Source organism: Echinops telfairi, unplaced genomic scaffold (genome assembly GCF_000313985.2).
Source record: "Echinops telfairi isolate 266 unplaced genomic scaffold, ASM31398v2 ScPeMD7_2;HRSCAF=8, whole genome shotgun sequence".
NCBI lineage: Eukaryota > Metazoa > Chordata > Mammalia > Afrosoricida > Tenrecidae > Echinops > Echinops telfairi.
In genome coordinates this window covers 50557067-50577699 of record NW_022103898.1, presented here as the reverse complement: position 1 = coordinate 50577699, position 20633 = coordinate 50557067, and the positions used below count along the sequence as shown (strand labels likewise).

Genomic DNA, 20633 nt, shown 5'->3' with positions numbered 1-20633 from the left:
TCCAAATATGTTATAGTCCATTGTCCATCTGTTACTCCACAGTGCCACCAAGTCTCCGTTTCAAAGTCACTAGTTTTTGTTATTTTTTAAAGTAATTCTACTTGTGGCAAACTAATATTAAGTGTAGAGATCACAAGCAGATTTGAAAATATTTGTTTTTGATTACAGTATATTAATGAACCCATGGCTTCAGAGACTATGAACATAGTAGAGCCAATGACAGAATTACTGGAGGGTTCAGCAGAGATGTCTTCCGACCTGCACTCATTTGCTTCACTTGTGTATCACAACCTTCCATATAACTTTCCTGCAAGGAATAGAGCCGAACACCAGTATTCAACAACTAGTAAGTAAAAATTTTATTCTCGGTATAGTGCATCTTAGCCACCAGAAGTGCTAACACTTATATGAACCTTTGCTTCGAGTTCAACTAAATTATTAATGGTTCATGGGCTGCAGTCAGATTTTTTTAACTGTTGGATAGCCTTTAGCGGCAAATGGGAATGCCACACAGGCAGGGGTTGGCCCCTCCTAACCCATTTGACCTTCCTCCTAGAAAAAGTAGCACCCTAGAGTCTCCGGCCAAGCTGCATAGACAATCAGTTATTACAGTTGCCAAAGCAGGTGTGATGGGAAGGGATTAACATATCTTCAAATCATTTACAGGCCTTCTGCTCTGTGCAGCTTTTGACAAATAGGTTTTCAAATGTCACTAAAGGTAAATAGGTCAGAAAGTTACAACTCTAGTGCATGGGGCAATCAACAGGTGTAGGTAACTCCACTGACGTGGTGATGTCATTAGTGTACACACTTGCTCTGTGGTGTCAATGGATCTTTCTGTTTCTAAAAGGGGAATGGTCTTAGACAGCAAATTAAAAATCCTTTGTAAGATAACACTGGTGTTACCTCTGTTCTTTCTCTACTGTGAACTGAGCAGGATAATTTACTCCTTTGCCTTTTCTTGGATTTGGTATTTATCCCATGCCAAATTATAGTATTATTCCACAAGTGTTAAAGCTAGTAAAAATAGTACATTCATATATGTTTATTTAATTTTTTACCCTTTCCGCCTGTGAAAATAATATTGGACACAACATTAAAAACCAAGAAGCCTGGGATTTTTGATAGAGCTGTTTCTTCAAATACTTCAAGTTTGGCCTACATTTCTGATAACATTTTTCAGAAGTCTGAGTTCTAGATAAAATAAAAGCCTCGCCATACTTGAAACCCGGATTCATGTGTCTGTGTCAATTGTGCAAGCATGCTTAGTCTAAAGTGTTATTGGAGGTAGTGAAAGCATGCAGAATTAGCGTTCAAATGAGTCTTATTTCTGTAGCTCTCCTATGATTTGTGATACTTCAATATATATTAGACCATATATTAGATATATGGTCTGTCTTTTCAGAAATAATTTCTAACTGATATCCTTTAGAAAGTTATAGTTTATAGAAAAATAAAAAACCAAAATACAAAAACATTCTTGAGTCCCAGAATAGTCTTAATAACTAAACTACATTCTAAAATTGTATAGCTCTTGCTGTGTGTGTGTGTGAAGGTGTGCATGTCAAGGATTTCTTGGAGAGATTAATAAATGATATGTAATCAGGTTTAATATTTCAGCATATGAGCAAGCATTATTTTGAGTGTGAAGTCCAACATTTTGCTTCCCCCCCCAATTTCGAATAGTTACGATGAAGAATCAGTACATTACGGACATTGCTGCTGAACAGCTGTCTTACGTTGTCAGGAGACTGGCCCCTTTCACTGAGCACATGATTAGTGTATCTGCTTTCACCATCGTGGGAGAAGGCCCACCAACGGTTCTCAACGTTAGGACACGTGAGCAAGGTAAGAAGACATATGCCTTCAAAGAAGTACCCGCAAACACGACTTGGGCGCATCGTAACACTTTTTCATTCATATACTTGTTCATTCTTCTTTTGAAGTGCCAAGCTCCATCCAAATAATAAACTATAGAAATATTAGTTCTTCATCTATTTTATTATATTGGGATCCTCCAGAATATCCCAATGGAAAAATCACTCATTATACAATTTATGCAATGGAACTGGATACAAGCAGAGCCTTCCAGATGACTACTGTAGATAACAGCTTTCTCATAACAGGTAGAACAAAGTTTTGCTCTTGAAATGTCTATTCTGATGGCCAATATGCGTCTTTCTCTTGCCTTCCCACTGCCAAAGGCACGCTGTCATTTCAGGTTTCGCCGCGCTTGCGCTGCTGCTGTGGAGCTCTTGAAAAATACCTGCAGAAATAAGCCAATTAAAGTTGTTTTTCTTTAACTATGTTTATCCTTAGAGAAACCAACAGCACCATAATATTCACTGGAATAAACTTAACCAAGGAAAGTTTTTACCTAGTACATCAAAAGAAGTTGATGCTGAAGGAAGACTGGAGTGAATTAATGTAGATGGAACTGAAGCAATTATGCTGACGTGGTGCTTGTGTCGAGGCAACTACACTCCCACACTGTGCCAAATATCATTCCTGAGCCTCAGGACATAGACTTAATCTTTTAGGAGAGAGATGAAACCTCATCCACATGGAAAGGCCCTACCACCTAAGGAATTCGGGGAGATTGGGATTAAATGGATTATTTTCACTAGCCCAATGTTAAATGGCCCTAATCCAGGAATGTTATTTTAAGGATTTTAAACAAATTGCCTGTTTTGCTTTAGGGTTAAAGAAATATACAAGATACAAAATGAGAGTGGCTGCTTCAACCCATGTTGGAGAAAGTTCTTTGTCTGAAGAAAACGACATCTTTATCACAACTCCAGAAGATGGTAAGACATTCAAAGGTGATTTAATAAAGTGAAGCAAGCACAAGCAATGTTTAATGTGCATTGTCATCTACCTCATGCTAACTTTGGGATTTGAAATGAGTATGACAAAATACATGCATTTAAAATTTTGTTTTCTTCGACCAGAACCAGAATCATCACCTCAAGAGGTTCAAATAATTGGTGTTACTGCAAATGAAATTCGGTTGAAGTGGTCACCACCCGAGAAACCCAATGGGATTATTGTTGGTTATGAAGTACTCTATAAAAATACAGATGCTTTATTTACAAAGAATTCCTCAACGTCAAGCATCGTTTTAATGGACTTGAAACCCTACACCCTCTACAACATTTCTATAAGGTCCTATACTAGGGTCGGTCATGGCAATCAGCTGTCTTCTTTGCTCTCTGTAAGGACATCTGAGACTGGTAAGTTTGGTTTGTTGGTTTATTTAATAATGTAGATTAATATAGTAAAAATAGCTGACAATTGCCATACTATTCATATTTTACATAAGCAAACCAGGATTATTTCATTGTGTGAAATTGAGAATTATATTTGCTTTTTCTATTAAAAATGTGAAAAGCCTTGCTCTGAATGTTTTTAAAGTCTTAAGTTCATTTCAGGAGGGAGCTCCAAGATACAGATCTGTGAAGTTTTCAAATGAAAGATCTTAGGAATTCAAACCTTGAATGTGCTTGTAATTTTTAGTTACAGAGGGCGGTGAATGGCATGGGAGCCATATCTGCCCTCCTCTGGCTTCCCAAGGGCCACAAGGCCGACGTCAGACATGCTTCCTCCCTCCATCATTCCTTACTAGTTCTGACACCAACTGTTCCTTCCATGGCATTCTACGATGCTCTCACTACCTTCCAGTTGATGCCAACTCATAGCGACTCTGTAGGACACGATAGGACTGCTTGCAAATTTCTGAGACTGTAACTCTTTCTCAACAAAACTCATTGCCAGTGTGTCAAGTCCGACTCATAGGGACCCTATAGGGCAGGGTTAGAACTGCCCCTGTGGGTTTCTGAGACAGTAACTGAGACTGAAATCCTCATCTTTTTACTGCATCGTGTCCGTTGGCTTCGGACTGCTGATCTTTTACTTAGCAGCCCAATGAGAAACCACTTACTGGATCAGAAAGTCCTTCTTTCCCTACTAAGAGACTGGTGGTTTCACAGTTTGGCCCTTAAGGACAGCAGCCCCACATGGAACCACTAAGCCCACAGAGCTCCTATTCTGGGTTCAAAAATTCATTGCAATGGCTACATAGCACCCACAGACCATGCTTATAATGAAAGGGGTCTATGAGCAGAGTTGGGAAGCCCTGCGTGGTATAAGTGGTTATGGTTGGGCTGTGATCCACATGGTTGACAGTTCAAAACCATCAGCAGCTCCGTGGGAGAAAGACTGGCTTTCTACTCCCCTAACAGTTATAGCCTTGGAAACCCACAGCAGGTCACTATGAGTCAGCATTGACTCAAAGGCAGTGAGCTTGGGCTTTTTTTAGGAGCATTAACCGGTCAACACAAGTCAGGATAAAATCGTTGGTCCACATCAACACTTCACAACCAGGACCCATGTCACTCTCTGCTTCTTAGCCTCCCAGTCAAGTGGCCCCTTGGCCTTTGCATGTGTGGACCATGAAGCCCACTTGTCACTCTGTCTTACAGTTGCAGATGAGGAGAAGGTACCGCATAGTCTTGGGGCTGCTCCTCGGAGCCTCTGTGCCACAGTCTCTGGTGCCTCTGGCCTTGGCCTCCACTACTGGGTACTACTAGTGGTACTGGGGTTTCTATGTCTGCCCTAGATAGTTCTTATATGCAAAGGAGAGGCCTTGGGGCATGGCTTTTCCCTTTCAGTAGACCACACACCCACAGAAACTAAGGGTCGACTTGTTTCACACCCTCTACTAATATCAGGACTTGACTCTTTCCATGAATTGAGCAGAAAAGTACCTTTAAAATGGGATTTTAGCCAAAGGCATAGAGTTCAGAATTATAATTCCTCACATAAGGAATTATGGAAAGAAGGGACTTGTTAACTGACTAGATTAGGGCTATGATTAAGTGAAAAGTCAAAATCTAGTCATGTATCTATGGCTTATATATGTCCCTCATCCACTTTAGAAACATCAGTCTATTTTTATTGGGGAACATTATAAATCATGCCCCTGTTTTCTGTTTTTTGTTATTAGGTGCCATCGAGTTATTGTTATGGAGGAGTTGTGTGTGTGTGTGTGTGTGTGTATGTGTATGTGTGTGTGTTTGATTGGTAAAGATTTTTTCCCCAGTCCACGGACTCTCTTTTTGGTCTTCTTCAAATACTGAAGTCATTTGATGCACATAAGTGTTTAGTTTTAGTGACTTCCAGTCATCTATACTATCTTCTGTGTGTATATCCTTTATTATATTTGGTAGTCTGTGTATGCCCTGCAATAGGTCCCTTAAGTTTGTCCCAATTTTCTTATTAGTGATTCGTACAGCCCTGAGGTTTACGTTTAGACCTCTGTTCCATGTTGAGTATGTCTTTGAGTACTGGGTGACGTATGGTCTTGTTTCCTCCTTCTGCAGATGCCGACCCAATTTTGCCAGTGCTCTTTGTTGACCAGGCTGGCTCTTTTCCATTTAATGATTTTTGTTCCTTTGTCAAAAATTAGTTGTGAATAGGTATATGCATTTTTTTCTAGGATTTATAGTCTTTTCCATTTTTCTGTACTACCATTGTACAATTTGCTCTGACTACTGTGACTGGGCCACAGGTTCTGAGGTTGGGTAGTAAAAGGCTTCCTATTTTGTTCTTTTAAAGAGTTATTTGCTTATCCTAGATCTCTTACCGCTCTGTATGATGTTAATAATTAGTTTTTCCATTTTTATGAAAAATAAAGTTGGGATTTGGGTTGGAAATGCATTATATTTATAGATTGCTTTGTGTAGTGCTGACTTTAACAATATTAGACATTCCTATCCATGAACATAGGGTATTCTTCCTTTGTAGATGTCTCTTTTGATTTCTTATAATGGTGTTCTTTAGTTTTCTTTATAGCGGGTTTTTGTTTGTTTGTTTGGTTGGTTAGGCTTGCTCCTATTTCATATTTTGTGTAACTCGTATAAACGGTATTGTTTTCAGGGTGTCTTTTTCAGAGCTCTGTTAGATGGTATGCAGGAATCCAATTGATTTCTGCTTATTAATTTTAGCTACTTTATCAAATACCCCAATTGTTTCTCACACTTTTTGCATGTCTTAGGAACTTTCTACATATAAAATCATATTGTCTACAAATAGTGAATTTCACTTCTTCTTTGTCCAATTTTATTCCTTTGATTTCTTTTTATTGTCTAATGGCCCTGCCATAGGTTTCCCAGCATGATATTGAATAAGAGTGATGATAGGGGCATCTTTGTTTGGTTCTCATTCTCAGAGGAAATAGTTTCAGTTTTATTCATTTCTTATTGGATTTTGTATATGGGCTTCCTTATGCTGAAGAATTTCCCTTGTATTTATATTTTGTCGATTTTTTTTTTACTGAAAGTGGATGTTGGATATTGTCAAATGCATTTTCTGCGTCTATTGACATGATCATGTGGCTCTTATTCTTTATTTTGTTTATTTGGTGGAATACGTTGATTGTTTTTAAAATGTTGAACCATCATTGCATCCCTGGTATGAATTCCACTTGATCATGGTCAAATTTTAAAAAAATGTTATTGGATTCCATTGGTCATATTTTGTTGAAAATTTTTGTGTCTATATTCATGGGGATATTATTCTGTAGTTTTCTGTCTTGGTGGTTTCTTTGTCTGATTTTGGTATCAGGGTTAAGTTACATCATAGAATGAGTTTGTTGTCCCTTTCTATATTCTGGAACTGTCTGTTTAGAATTGGGGTCTGCTCTTCCCTGAATATTTGGTAGAATTCCTTTGTGAAGCCATTTTGTCCTGGACCTTTCTTGGTTGGAAGTTTCTTGATGACCTTTTCTATTTATTCTATTTTAAGTTTTTATTTAATTTTTTCAATTTTGATTGGTGCAGGTTTACATAACAGAACATCATTTGTACATGCAACAGTTCATAGACATTTTGGTTCAGCTCAGCCATTGCAGTGCCCTGACTGTACCATCACTTAGTCTACTTTCCTGTGTCTTGTTTCCACTGCTTATCTCCTAACCTTCTGAACTTTGTCATGGGTAAATGTTGCCAAAACCCCAAACACAAACACACTGCTGACCTATAGTGACTCTATAGGGCAGGGTAGAACTGCCCCTGTGGGTTTCAGAGACTAACTCTATCTGGGAGTCGAATTCCCATCTTTGTCCCAAGCAGAGGGTGGTAGTTTGGAAGCATTTACCTTTAAAGATGAGCAGCCTAGTGTGTAGGCCTCAAGCGTAATGCCACCAGGGCTCCTTCAGTGTTTACAGTTTGACCTTAAATGGTTGATTACTCTAACATGGGGAGGGGGTCCATTACATCCATGAAGGACCATAGCCTTGGGGGTACCACTAGTATCTCTTTGATAAGTAGGTCTGTTATTTTATGTTGTTTTGTGTTTTATTCCATATTTTATTCTACTTTATCCAAGACTTTCTAATGTGTTCTATTTTTCAGAGCAGTTGGTGGTGGTAGCTGGATGCCATCTTGTTCTGGTCCAGGATTGTGGAAATCGATGTTTACATGGTCCAGTAGACAACTGGACTAATTGTTTCTATAAGTCTTTCCACTGGGTGGGGAGAGACCAATAGTTGCACCTTAGAGTTGCTCACAAGCTCTAAAGACCTAGATGAGAATATACTACTCTTTTGTATAGGAAGACTTAACATCGTAAGAATGTAAATAATACACAACGTTATCGACAGATATAATGCAATCCCAACCCAAATTTTAAAATTATATTTAAAAGATATGGAAAAGCCAATCCACAACTTTGTATGAAAATGAAAGAAACATCAGATAAACAAAACACTCCTGGAGAACAAACAAGGTATACTCACTTCCCTATTTCAAAATGCACTACACAGCCGTGGTAGGCATACCAGCTACAGTGGACAAACAGATCAATGAAATAGGACTGAGAACCCAGAAGTAAACTCATCTACCAATGGACAGCCGATTTCTAACAAAGGGCCAAAACACGTTAAATGGGGAAGATGTAGCCTCCTTTAACAAAGGGTGTTGAGAAAATTGGATATTCATTTTCAGAAAAATAAAATAATCCTTATTGCCAACCATATACAAAAGATGAACTCAAGATGGATCAAACACCTAAATATAAAATGTAGAACTATAAACAAAGATCATCAATGACAATATAGGGCAAAATTTAGGGATCTTAACTTGTGGCAATAATACACTATCGACACTTGTGAACAGCAGAAGAAAATCTAGGTGACTGGGACATCTAAAAACGAGACACTGAAAGATTCATCAGAAGGCTAAGAAGACAAGCACATACTGAGAAAATTAAATTTTGGTGGTGACATATCTGACAAGAGACTAATCTATAAAGGTTATAGTAAACTTCAATACCTGAACAGGAAAAGCACAATATAAACCAATTGAGAAATGGACGGAAGGCATGCACAGCCACTCCTAGAGAAATTAGAGCTGCCGCTCTACCCCTGAGCAATATAGACTCAGGGTTACGGTTTCCATGTTCATTTAACTTCTGAAATTGAGGTTTTTCTGGTTTTCTCTTGGATAGATACATGCACATCCATGCTCACCGCACATTATTCCCAGTAGCAAGAAGATGGCAATAATCTAAATGTGCAGCAGTGGAAGAATTGATAAATAAAATTTGGTATACACACACAATGGATTATGATACAATGTTAAAGGATAATGATGAACCTGTGAAAAACTCCTAACATGGATGGGCCTATAGAATATTATTTTGAGTGAAATTAGTTAATCACAAAAAGAAAAATATTGTATGACACCACTACTGTAACAAATCTTTACATTTTGTTTTCATTTTATATGGTTCCTTATTAAGTCCATCTCTTTTCGTTCACATTTTACTCTAAGTGGGAAGGAGGAATCAAATCCAATGTGCCATCACTCAGGGAAGGCTCTGTGTTGGAAAACAAGAAGTCCTTGTTTTCTTTGGAGTTTCTTTGTTGGGACAATCTTCTATGTTGCTTAAGATGTCTGTTCTAACATTTCTGGATTTAATTTCTGTTTTATCTAAAAATAGATTGACCCAATATACCTTTATATTAATCCTGCCTCATTCTCAGAATGGAGGAAACCCACTCTTAAATGAAATTATAACCATAGTTAGATATTATGAAACATTCTTAGGAAATATAGTGCAATTCATAACAATATATTTCAATAATTCTGAAAGTCTAACTTATTATTTTAAAAATATTTTCTCTTCATTTTTCTCTGTATTATTTTAATCTAGAAGCTAATTTAAGAATCTCTAAATGTATGCTCTATGTTTTTTACTATTTGTTGGTATTGTTCTTTTTTTCTCTCTTAGCTGTTGGAGTTTACATTTCAGATCAATAATTTTCTATAATTTTAAATAATGTTTAGCTCATGCAATCCATTTTACTATATTTCTCTTCATCATTATCTAATTACTTTTGAATTCATCAAGCGTTTTCTTTTTTTCTTCCAGAAAATCTACTTATTCTCTTTCTAACCTGATTATTTATATTATTTTAAACTATTTTTATGGAAATTTGGGCTATATTTTCCAATATATTTGATTTCTTGACTATATTAAATATTCATAGTTTTATTTATTATGTTATTATTCTAAATCTTAAGTCTCTGGCTTTCTGATTCTGCTCTGTGTATGTGTATCATTTCCCCTGACTCCTTCGCACTATTGGTGTCTGATTTGCTCATGTGTTTAACGATTTCATCTGAGAGCTCATTATTCCCTTTCAACCTGATTTGTGGAACATTTGTGTGACCTAAATTGAGATTGAGTTATTCCAGAGTGGAGCTGTGTTTGTTTTTGTTAGTTGCTTTGGAGTAATACAAACTCAGTGTTACAGTTTCAATTTTAATTTAAATTCTGAAATTGAGGTTTTCTGTTTGGTTGTTTTTAAGGTATATACGTAGCATGAATTTGGACCACATCTGTCTGTGGTGACCAGTTTGCAATTCTAGAATCTCAGGAGATAATTTTCATTTTTTTGGTTTTTTCCTTATAGTGGGTTTATTTTCCAATCTTCCATTCATGGAGGATGTGGACTTACATTCCAAAGGCCTAGAGATGACCCTCACGCTGAATTCTATGGGACCCTGTATGAGAATTTAGGATATCTTTCATAGATATTGGACCACTGGTGGCGTAATAGTTACGCGTTGGGCTATGATTTGTAAAGTCAGCAGTACGAAACCTAAAACAAACAAACAAACAAAATAAACCCATCAAGTCAGTGCTAATACCCTATGGATTGTAACTGTTCACAGGAGTAGAAAGTCTGGTCTTTCTCCCCTGGAGCCAGTTTTGAACTGCCAACCTGTGGATCGCAGCCCAACCCATAGCCACAACACCACCAGGGCTCCTTTCTGCAAGAGAAAGACTGTGCTTTCTAAAACTCCTATAAATGCTCGGGCGTGGGGGGCGGGGTGCTGTAAGGAGCGATAAGTCAGCATTGACTCCGTGGTCGAGTTGGGCTGTCGTCTTGGTCAGAGTTATGAAATAGTGACTCTGACTAGGCATTCTTCTCCAGTCCCAGCCCTTATTCAGGAATAACCCGAATCTACTCTTAAATTGAGCAAAGGCCTTATCATATTTCCCCTGACATTTGACATGGCTGTTGGTGTAGAAACACAAAGCCAAAAGGGAATTGATCAATGTCTTCTTGGCAAAGATGGCTTTTGTACTAGATTCTATAATGGGATTTCTGTTTTCGATTTTTCGTTCGCTTCTACTTTGCCCTTTCTTGCTTTTATGTGTTTATTTCTGGCTACCACAAATTTGTAACTTCCTTGTCAACTCCACAATTTTCTCAATTACAAAAATGTTTTCATTCTATACAGAAATTTGTGTTCTTGAAGATAGTCACTTAATTTGGGCTATATACTCCAGCATTCAGAAGTCTTGGTGTCAGAGTGGGTTATGTGTTGGGCTGCCACCCTCAGGGTCAGCAAATGGTTCAAACCCCCTAGCCGCTCCACGATAGGTGAGCTTTTCTGCTCCCATAAAGATTTGCAGTGTTGGCAATCCTTAGAGACAGTTCTACATACAGATTCTACATAGAAATATATGGTGAGAACAGTTTTAGGAACACTAAGTTCACTATCAAAGGAGCTGTGGTGGTATAGTGATTAGCATGGGTCTGACAACACAAGGTGAGCAGTTCAAAACCACCAGCTGCCGTAAGTGAGAAAGATGGGGCCTTTTACTCCTGAAATGAGTTATAGTCTCAGACACTCACAGAAGCAGTTTTACTCTGTCCTTTAGGGTCTCTGTGAATCAGCAGACTTCATGGTTTTCTGGTTTATGTTCAATGTCACAAGAACATTATCTGATACACAGATAATTAGTGTTTTAATAATCACATCCTTATGAAACCTATTAACCTTTATTATATTATTAATCGGAGTAATATTGATTTTAATAGTGTTTTTCAATCTCCTTTTTTGCATCTACATGTAACATGATGCAAAAGAAACTACTGTAGTCACAAGTACTTTAATATAAAATCTTGTAAATGCCTTTCATCATTTTATATAATTTTATTCAGTTGGTTATCTGATAAACCACATTTTATTCCATTTAGGATGTTTATTGTAATCACACCTTAGAGTAGATTATTTTATATATATATCCTATCACATTTGATTGTGAATTTTTGAATAATAGGATTTCAGGATGAAGTTGTTTTATACATTTATGTTTTTGTTTCTTTCAGTGCCTTATAGTGCACCAGAAAATATTACCTACAAAAATATTTCTTCTGGAGAGATTGAGCTATCATTTATTCCTCCAAGTAGTCCTAATGGGATCATACAAAAATATACAATTTATCTCAGGCAAAATAATGAAAATGAAGAAAGAACTATAAATACAACCTCTTTGACCCAGAGAATTAGAGGTAAAAACAAATAAACTGATACTGGATATTTACATGTATATTAAATGTGCCCTGTGAATTGCTTTTAAAAGTAATTCACAGGGCCATAAACACTACCTTGTTTTTTATGTTATGTACGTTAAGTGCAATTATTTTTTATAAATATGCAAACTCTGAGATTTTTATTGCATAAACTAGGAATTATTCTAGGTCAGTCCTTTTTTTGTGCCATGTTATATCATTTTATCTTTAAGATAGCATTTACTATTTAGTTATTACTTTAGAAAGATTTATGAGAGACATTTCACAATTTGCCTCTTACATATAATTAAAGGATATTTTATAAGTCTCAACTTACCTATTTTATTTCTATTTAGGACTGAGGAAATATACCCAATATGTTATTGAGGTATCAGCTAGTACTCTCAAAGGTGAAGGAGTTCGGAGTGCACCGATAAGTATACTGACAGAAGAAGATGGTAAATATAGTAGTGGATACTGATACACTTTGATAGCAACATTCCAGAAATGTGTCTATAGAATGAACATCTCATATAAATATTCCTCTAACCTTGGGAGTCAGTTAGGTGCTAACATGATTGAGGAAGATGGGGTGGGAGCCACATCTGATCTCTGGTTCTTTTTTTTTTTGTTTTTTTTCTGATCTCTGGTTCTTGAAGCCAGTTGCCACAGGTAGAAGTCAGACTGTCTCCACCCTCCATCCTTCTTAACTCTATTCTGACACCAGCTATTCCTCTCATAGCATTATACTTCTGTGACTGGGTTTGATAATTCATTGCAATGACCACACAGAACTCACAGGCAATCTTGAATATTATGGGGCCTCTTAGGGACAGTATCAATGAAGTTAAGAGTTGAGAAATGCTCAGGATGCAGTTATTCAGTGAGGACAGCCCACCAGCAGGCCTCCCAGCCTGGCCTCTGCTCTGCTCAGCTAACATCACAGTTTTTTTTTAGGGCACCAGCAATACCCAAAGGCTATGCCACTGCACCATAAGTTTCAGTCCAAAGGTAGTCAGCTCAATAACTGTGGGTCACTGAAACTAGTTCCCCCAATTAAGTGCCCAGGGACACACTACTCCACAAGCCTTTCAGAAAGCATTCAACTTTACTTCCCCTGAAGCTTGAGAAGAACACCATGTCTCCTGCTCTGGCTCCTGGTTCTGCTGCTGCTACCCCCCTGCCACTTCATTGGTCTCAGAGTTTTCTATTTGACCATGGAAGTTGCTGTCTAAGGATCATGGGGTCCCAAGTATATGTTCTACTCATGTCTCTTCTCTTTTGGTAGTGAAATCCACCCTTCTGCTTCTGTGATCGCTCATTTTATATGTAGCAGGATGGTAATCACAACTAACCCTGTTAATAATCACTCGCATCTTAATTATATAATCCAATCAATATCATCCCCACCTTCTAATCCGGACTTATCAAAGAGGAAGGTTGCTTGGTGGGAATAGCAAAGGCTATGAATAAAAGTGTCATATTAAATAATTCACTGCATTGCAATTGTACTGAAATTTCATTGTCATGGGGTAAAAGTAGCTAGGAAAATCAGATTTACACTCAGTAAATTCAAGTATAACATGCTGCTTTGCATATGAAGTCATTGGTACTCTTTTAAAAGAATAAGCAATATTTTTTGCAAACAGTTTTTTACTGCTAAAAATTCTGTCTGAACAGTTTGAACATTGACTGATGTTTGTTATGACCATGCTTTTCAGCTTTTACATTCATTAAAATAGACATTAACATAAGTATTGTAGGAGATTGTCTTTATGTCAATTTTCAGATTTTTTTTTCTCCCTGTGGTGCTAAAACTTGCTTTTTAATGAATTCAGCCTACTCTCAAGGTCTTGCTACATAATTGGACAAGATATTATTTCTGAATGTTAATGCTTTTTATATTGAATTCCTTTTTTAAAAAAGGATTTCAGTAGTAAGTATTTTTTAAAATAAATCATTTTATTGTTGGGCATTTAAAGCTCTTATAACAATCCATACATCAATTGTATCAAGCACATTTGTGATGACAACACATGTATATTGAATTCCTAAACATATCTACTATGAACCTGAAAAACTCAACTTTACTACCAAGACCACTGGTATTTCACCAAGTTGTAACAATCGATCTTGCTAGAAAATGGCTTTTTGAGGGATGTATTTGGGATCAATATTTACATTTTACATAGTGTATGTTTTGAGAAAATTTGTTTTTTTATTTTTATCTGCTGCTCTAAGGGCTATACCTGAATGTAAGATAACTGCTGTGTGGTATCTCCCCTCACCCTCCCTTTCTCTCTTTACTCAACCTTCATGCTGGCCCAAACCCTAAGGATCTCAAGTCATTCCTCAGCAAAATTGTGGTATTTCGAGAAGGAAGACATTTTACCCGCTGAGTCCTCTTATTTTATTCCAAATAATAGTCATTTGAGCCCTTTTTCCTTTTTTCCACTTTGTCCAAAGCATGGCACAATCTGCTTCTCCTCTCCCAGTCCGGCCTCTGTGTTGCCGTAATCTCTCAGCGGTGCTTCTCACGAGACCCTGCCTAGGCACTCCTTTCACTTACTCTTCTTGCCTGTCCTGTTTCACACTTCATTTTAATTAGATTTCCCTTATTCTCAAAGGGAAAATAAACATCACAAGTAAAGGTTGTACACTGCAATGTCCTTACAGATAGGACCCCACTTATTTATTTTATACTTTAATGAAATGGTCCTAATGACAAGAATTTGAGATCTGATATGTGATTTGACAAAAACAAAAGTCAAGGGTATACTGAGGGTTAAATATAAAAATGTCAAGAATTACCTGATATTCCAAATGAACATCATAAAACATAATATAAACTAAAAATACTTAGTTGCAATGCAGTTGTTGTTAGACATCAGTGAGTCTGTTCCAAAGGATTGCTATGTACCAAGCGCAGTCCTGCACCCTCCTGAAGTCATTGCTATTGATGTCACTGCTGCAGCCACTGGGTCAATCCTTCCTTTTCCGCTGACCCTCTACCAAGCATGGCCTCCACTCTCTGGTCTCTCCTAATAACAGGTCCAAAGTACTAGAGACAAAACCTTGCTTCGAATGAATATTCTCAATGTCCTTCCAAGACAATTTTTTTATTTTGGCGGTCTAGGGGCATATTCAATATTCTGGAGCAGAGCCATAATCCAAATGCATTGATTCTTCTTTTATCATTATTTTTGGATTTTATGTGCATAGAAGGCCATTAAAAAGTACCATCTTTTGGTTCAAGTGCAACATTCCCAAAAAAATGCATCTTTGTTTTTTAATATTTCACAGAGGTATTTTACAGCAGATTTGCTCAACGCAAAATTGACCACCCCCACCCCTTTTTACTGCTGTTTTTATGAGCATTGATTGTGGATTCACTAAAATGAATTTTGACAGCTTGGCTATTTTCTTTGGTCCTCATGATGTTGCTTTTTGGTCCAGTTGTTAAGGATTGTTGTTGGCTTTACATCGAGGTGTGTTCACTCTGAAGACTGGTCTTTCCTCTTTATCAGCAAGTGCGTCAAGCCATTTTTCATCTTAAACAAGCAATGTTTTGTTTTTAGGTAAACTATTAAAAAATGTTACCAGATAGTGGCAACAAACTGAATATGCCCACATGCAACTATATCTCAGCTCATTTAGTGAAGCAACAAACAAATGGAAAAATGACAATCAGGTAGCTCTTCCCACAAATTATTGGAAATACTTTTGGGTACCTATAATAATGTATAAGTTAATATGATTCATAATAAAGCTTCTCAGAATGTTAGAAAATATTATTAGAAATATTTTATTTAATTAGAATTATAATCTTGGATACACTAGTTCATCATGATTTTCTACTCTATAGTCAATATCCAGTGACTAAAATATTTGAATCCTTACACTACCACAGCCGAATTGGAAGCAGATCGCAACTGTTCATTTTCAATTTGTGTGCAACAAAGCATTGCCTTTATGATCCACACACTTTTGAAGATCAGTGCATAGGTACTGATATGACCTCCCAGTTCTATGACACAACCATGGTTGAGGAGTGCAGGCTTCATTGTGAAGCCAGTTGTTTTAACTGCTCTCCCAGCATTGTGCTTATCACTCTCCCACTTCTTGAAGGTGTGTGTTTTCTCCCCTGCCTCTTTTTACTATCTGGGGAACCCTTTTATTCAGTCCAATGATGTTTTTGCTTTTATTAGAGGACTGCAATTTACCAAGATATACTGGAGCAGTAGGCGAATCACTGTGACATAGCCGTTCACTCTATTTTCTCATGAAATATTTTTTCCATTGAATCACTGTAACAGATGTTCTAACACCACCGTGCAAAATCTTTATCATCATCTCCTTTTGAAAGTAAACAACCAGTCTCACACCCGCAGAGGAAAGCACTGCATCCAGTTCTTTTACCAGAAAGTTGATAGGAGGGATCTTTTGATTTTCCCTCGTAACCCTTTATTTTATATGTTTCATAAAATGAACTCTTTTCCCACCCAACTTTTCAGCTCCTGATTCTCCCCCACAAGACTTCTCTGTGAAACAGTTGTCTGGTGTCATGGTGAAGTTGTCATGGCAACCACCCCTGGAGCCAAATGGAATTATCCTCTATTACACAGTTTATGTCTGGTAAGATTCGCCCCCCCACTCCGCCCCCGCCCTTGGAAATAGTTCTGAGAACAATTATTAATCTGTAACATAATAGGAATGTAAGTTGTTTTTTTATTTTATTTTGGAATGTTATGCTACATTAGGAAACTTATTAATAACATGAAAGTTAACATACTTTTATAGGATTAAAGTTTATAGAGGTTGAAGTACAGTCAAAAATATTTTTGTAACTAAGTAAAATGAGGATTAAATATAAAAATGTCAAGAATTACCTGACATTCCAAATGGATACCATAAAACACAACATAAATTATAAATGCTTGTTAATTATAAAGTATAATTATACTACATTTCTGCTCTTAAAAGTCATTGTTTCCTATCATGTTATATGAATACAAGCATGTATTTTTAATTTAAAAATTTTTTAAAGTTTTATGTAAATACACTTTTAAAGTTTTTGCATAGGTATAATCCCTCTCCCTGTCTTCTTCAAAGAGTTTCTTTGAGCAAAGTAATTTTAGATAATTTTTTTCATAAACATTTCTTAGAAGTCTTCTTATTTAGAGCCAAATATCTGTTGAAGTTTAAGAATTATATTTACTTTTTGTGATCAATTTTGCCCTGAAAACCTAATTATGATTCAATTGTGAAAAAGATAAAATTCGATAGCGTATATCATGCCAGTTAGCAACATGATTATATCTTACTTCATGAAAACTCATTTTATCTATTATAAGCTCTTTTAAGATGATTCACAAGTTATGTATTTTGTGGGTTTTTAAATATTTTAATTCAAAAAATATAATTTACAAAATACTGTATAAAATATCGTTCAGTCTTTACTTTCATACTCCCGATTATGAAGGACCAACATTGAGTGAGAGTAGAGTTTTAAATAACTACTCTGTTTCTCCTCTTTAATAATATGATTGTGATCCTTTCCCCCCAAACCTCTGCCTATTGCTGTTTAAGACTAGGGCTCCTTCCTTGTGTTCACCACTGCTTCATTCTCAAAACTAGGTCATAGCAAATTTAGGAGTGGCCTGATTGATGCTAATAAGAAGGAATTAGTTGGAAATGGTCATCATTACCCATCTATTTCTTTTCCTCCTTTCTTCTTCTTTCCCTTTTCCTCCCCCTCTCCCTCCTTTCTCGCTCTGTCTTTCCCACCTTTCCTTCTTCCATTCCTTCTTTCCTTCTATGAAAAAAAATAGAATAACCTTTATCTCTGAGAGCAAGACACACGTAAAATCCCTGCTATCAAGGAGCTTCCATTCTATGGGATCATTGGTCCATCAGAGAACAATGGGAAGAAAGCCAAGCTATGGAGTGCTTTCCATGAAATACTCAGCGAAGCCCTCTTTGAAGATGGGGCATTTAACTGAGCTCTGAGTGACAAGGAAGAAACGTATTTTCATGTGCTAGTTTGTAAGGTGGTCATTTTCAGGATCGGGATTGGGTTTAGTGACACTCTAATCCAGGATGATCCATCTCAAGATTCTTGCTTTACCGACAATCTACACACAACTGAAGCCACCTGCTCTAGTTATTTTTTGTGCTCATCCAGAACCTGTATGTAAACTAAGGGGCAGATTTTGTTTTGTTTGGGTTTTGTGAGTTTCTTTCTTTTTTAAAACAGAACAAGGGATACTTTGTGATTTAAAATCTGAAAGTACATTTAATTTCACCATACTTATTCAATTCATAAATTGAGCAAATAACTAGAGAAGTTGGATTATATGAAGTAGAACAGGATTGGAGGAAGACTTATTCACAATTTACTTAGATATTATATTAATGATATTTGACGATCTATTGTTCATCTTTCTTTGTGATGGCTACAAATATGGCTCTCTGCCAGTTGACTGCCCAGATAATTGTCTTTCAAATATCTCTTGGCATCAATGTTTGATCACCTCCAGCCCTGCATCAGTTTGTTGAAACATTTCAACTAGTGTTTAGTCAATTCTCAGAGCCTTGTTTTTCACTAATGCCTTCAGTCCAGCTTGGAATTCTTCCTTTCATAGTATTTGTTCTAGAATATATGCTACCTTGAGAAATGGTTGAACATCAACCAATTCTTTTTGGCATAGTGAGTCTGTATTTCTTCCATCTCCTTTTCCCCTTCAATCTTTTTTAGATGCTCTCTTCATTGTTAAATTTTTTGTTTTTGTTTTTGCTCAGAAACCTTTTCAATATTATAACTCAAGGCGTGAATGTTTTTCTTTGGTTCTTTCATTTTATTTTGTTTTTCTTTCTTTTTTATCCCAAATGAACTTTTGTTTTCATTATGTATGATATTCTTAATGTCATCCAGCAACTTTTCTGGTCTTCAATCATTAGGATTCAAATAATTCAATCTATTTTTGAGATGATCTCTAAATTCAGGGGGATATATTAAAGGTTGTACGTTGGTTCTCATGGATTTGTCTTAATTTTCTTCTGCTTCAATGTAAACTTGCTTATGAGCAATTGATGGTTTGTTCTGCAGTTGGCCCTTGACCTTGTTCTGACTGTTTATATTGAGCTTCTCTATCATCTCTAAATCTGAAAATCAGTCAGTGAAAATTCTGTGGATTATAATAGAATATTGTCTGATTTGGGGTTGAAAAATGAATCCTGTAGTTTGGAAGACAGTGAAAATAGACAGTGACTATAACAATGTACTTGAGCGTCCCAGCAATTGTGCAGCTGGCACAGGACCTGAGACCATTTCTTCCTGTTATATATGGATAGCTGTTATGTTTAAGATTTCACCTTAGGAAATTCATAAAGGGATAATTATATTTATTATGCATAAATTCAGTTATTGAAATGTAGTTATGACAAGGCACATGAATAAGACCTCTCCACATTCAGATATAACTTTATGAGAATCAGAATGAACAATTATAAATACATCATTAGTTAAATGACTAGACGGCAAGTCTTTAGATTTTATCTCTTTAAGAAGAGTTTTCAGAAGGAAAACAACAGCAGCTTGAATTTAGTGGAGGTCCTTCATAGATAGATTTTGGGGAAAGTATGAGACTTGAGGATGATCCCTTTGCTCTGCCTGAGTGAGCAGATATTTATAGCTTATTAATCTGTGAAAATTTCACTCTTCTCATAAAATAAGGGACAATGTGTCGCAGACCAATATGTTACGTTATTTCTTTGGGGTTAGAGAATGTCACTTTTTTTTCTTTAAGGTTAGAATTAAAGAACGTTATTTAGATTTGTCTCAAAAGTAGATTACAAAGACTATGCTATATCTTCTTTGTACAGCCTGTCAGCTCAATGTCAACATGAAGGTTTTTATTCTGTACACACTGCACACAATTCTAGGTTTCTATGTCTAAAATCAGAACATTTATGACTTTTCATGACTTACAGGTTTATTATGGCTCATAGCTATATATTTTTAAGTTCATATTATGAGTGCTTATGATATGTACTTTAAATATGGACTAATATTGCATTATGCTTTATAGAAATTGGGATCAACATAGGAACATACAATGTAGTCACCTGAGTAAGACCAGATTCACTGACAATCAATGATGATAGTGGTTGGGTTAAGTTCCCTCATATCTCTGTCATTACATTAGTTTAACTGATAACATGCTCAATGATCCTAAGTAGGTCACACTCACAAGTACCAGTGGTTAGGACTTTGAGATGTATTTTGGGAGACACAATTCAATGCAAATCACAGTGATGATTAGTGGGGTACTCAAACTCTGTCTCAGATCTGCCATGTCAATGATTTATAGAAATGCTTTAGGTAAAAGTTCAGAGCCAAAGCCAGACTTTGGTGAAGATTCCCCCATGCTTTGCTATACCTTAAAATTATTTATAATTTGGAATCAATTAGCTTTATTTAAAATAGAGGAGCAATCTAATAAATATCATCAACCTTTGTTCATTACAGGAATCAGATTTCCTTTGTCACAGTCACCATGATAAAAATCTCCTAGAACTGAATAGTAACTATCTTCTTTCAATGAGGCTTTGGTGCTATGGTTTGCTTCACTTTCAACCACACTCTGCCTTAACCTCAATCTTTTTATTAATTTATTTTTGCCTATCTGTACTTTGAATTTTAACCTCTGATTAATGTATCTGTTCTTAATGCTTGTGAAATGCTGAAGTTGGAATGAATTGT

At 36.4% G+C, this 20633-nt stretch overlaps 1 protein-coding gene across 1 annotated transcript in view; it reads left to right on the top strand.

Annotated features, from left to right (window-relative positions):
- PTPRQ (protein tyrosine phosphatase receptor type Q) overlaps positions 1 to 20633 on the top strand; it is a 276229-nt gene that overhangs the window by 92008 nt on the left and 163588 nt on the right. The window contains 8 exon segments of the mRNA XM_045288666.1: positions 169 to 346; positions 1687 to 1848; positions 1947 to 2126; positions 2700 to 2807; positions 2952 to 3233; positions 11687 to 11869; positions 12226 to 12327; positions 16384 to 16504. Of these exon segments, the coding sequence (XP_045144601.1) occupies positions 169 to 346; positions 1687 to 1848; positions 1947 to 2126; positions 2700 to 2807; positions 2952 to 3233; positions 11687 to 11869; positions 12226 to 12327; positions 16384 to 16504 (1316 nt within the window).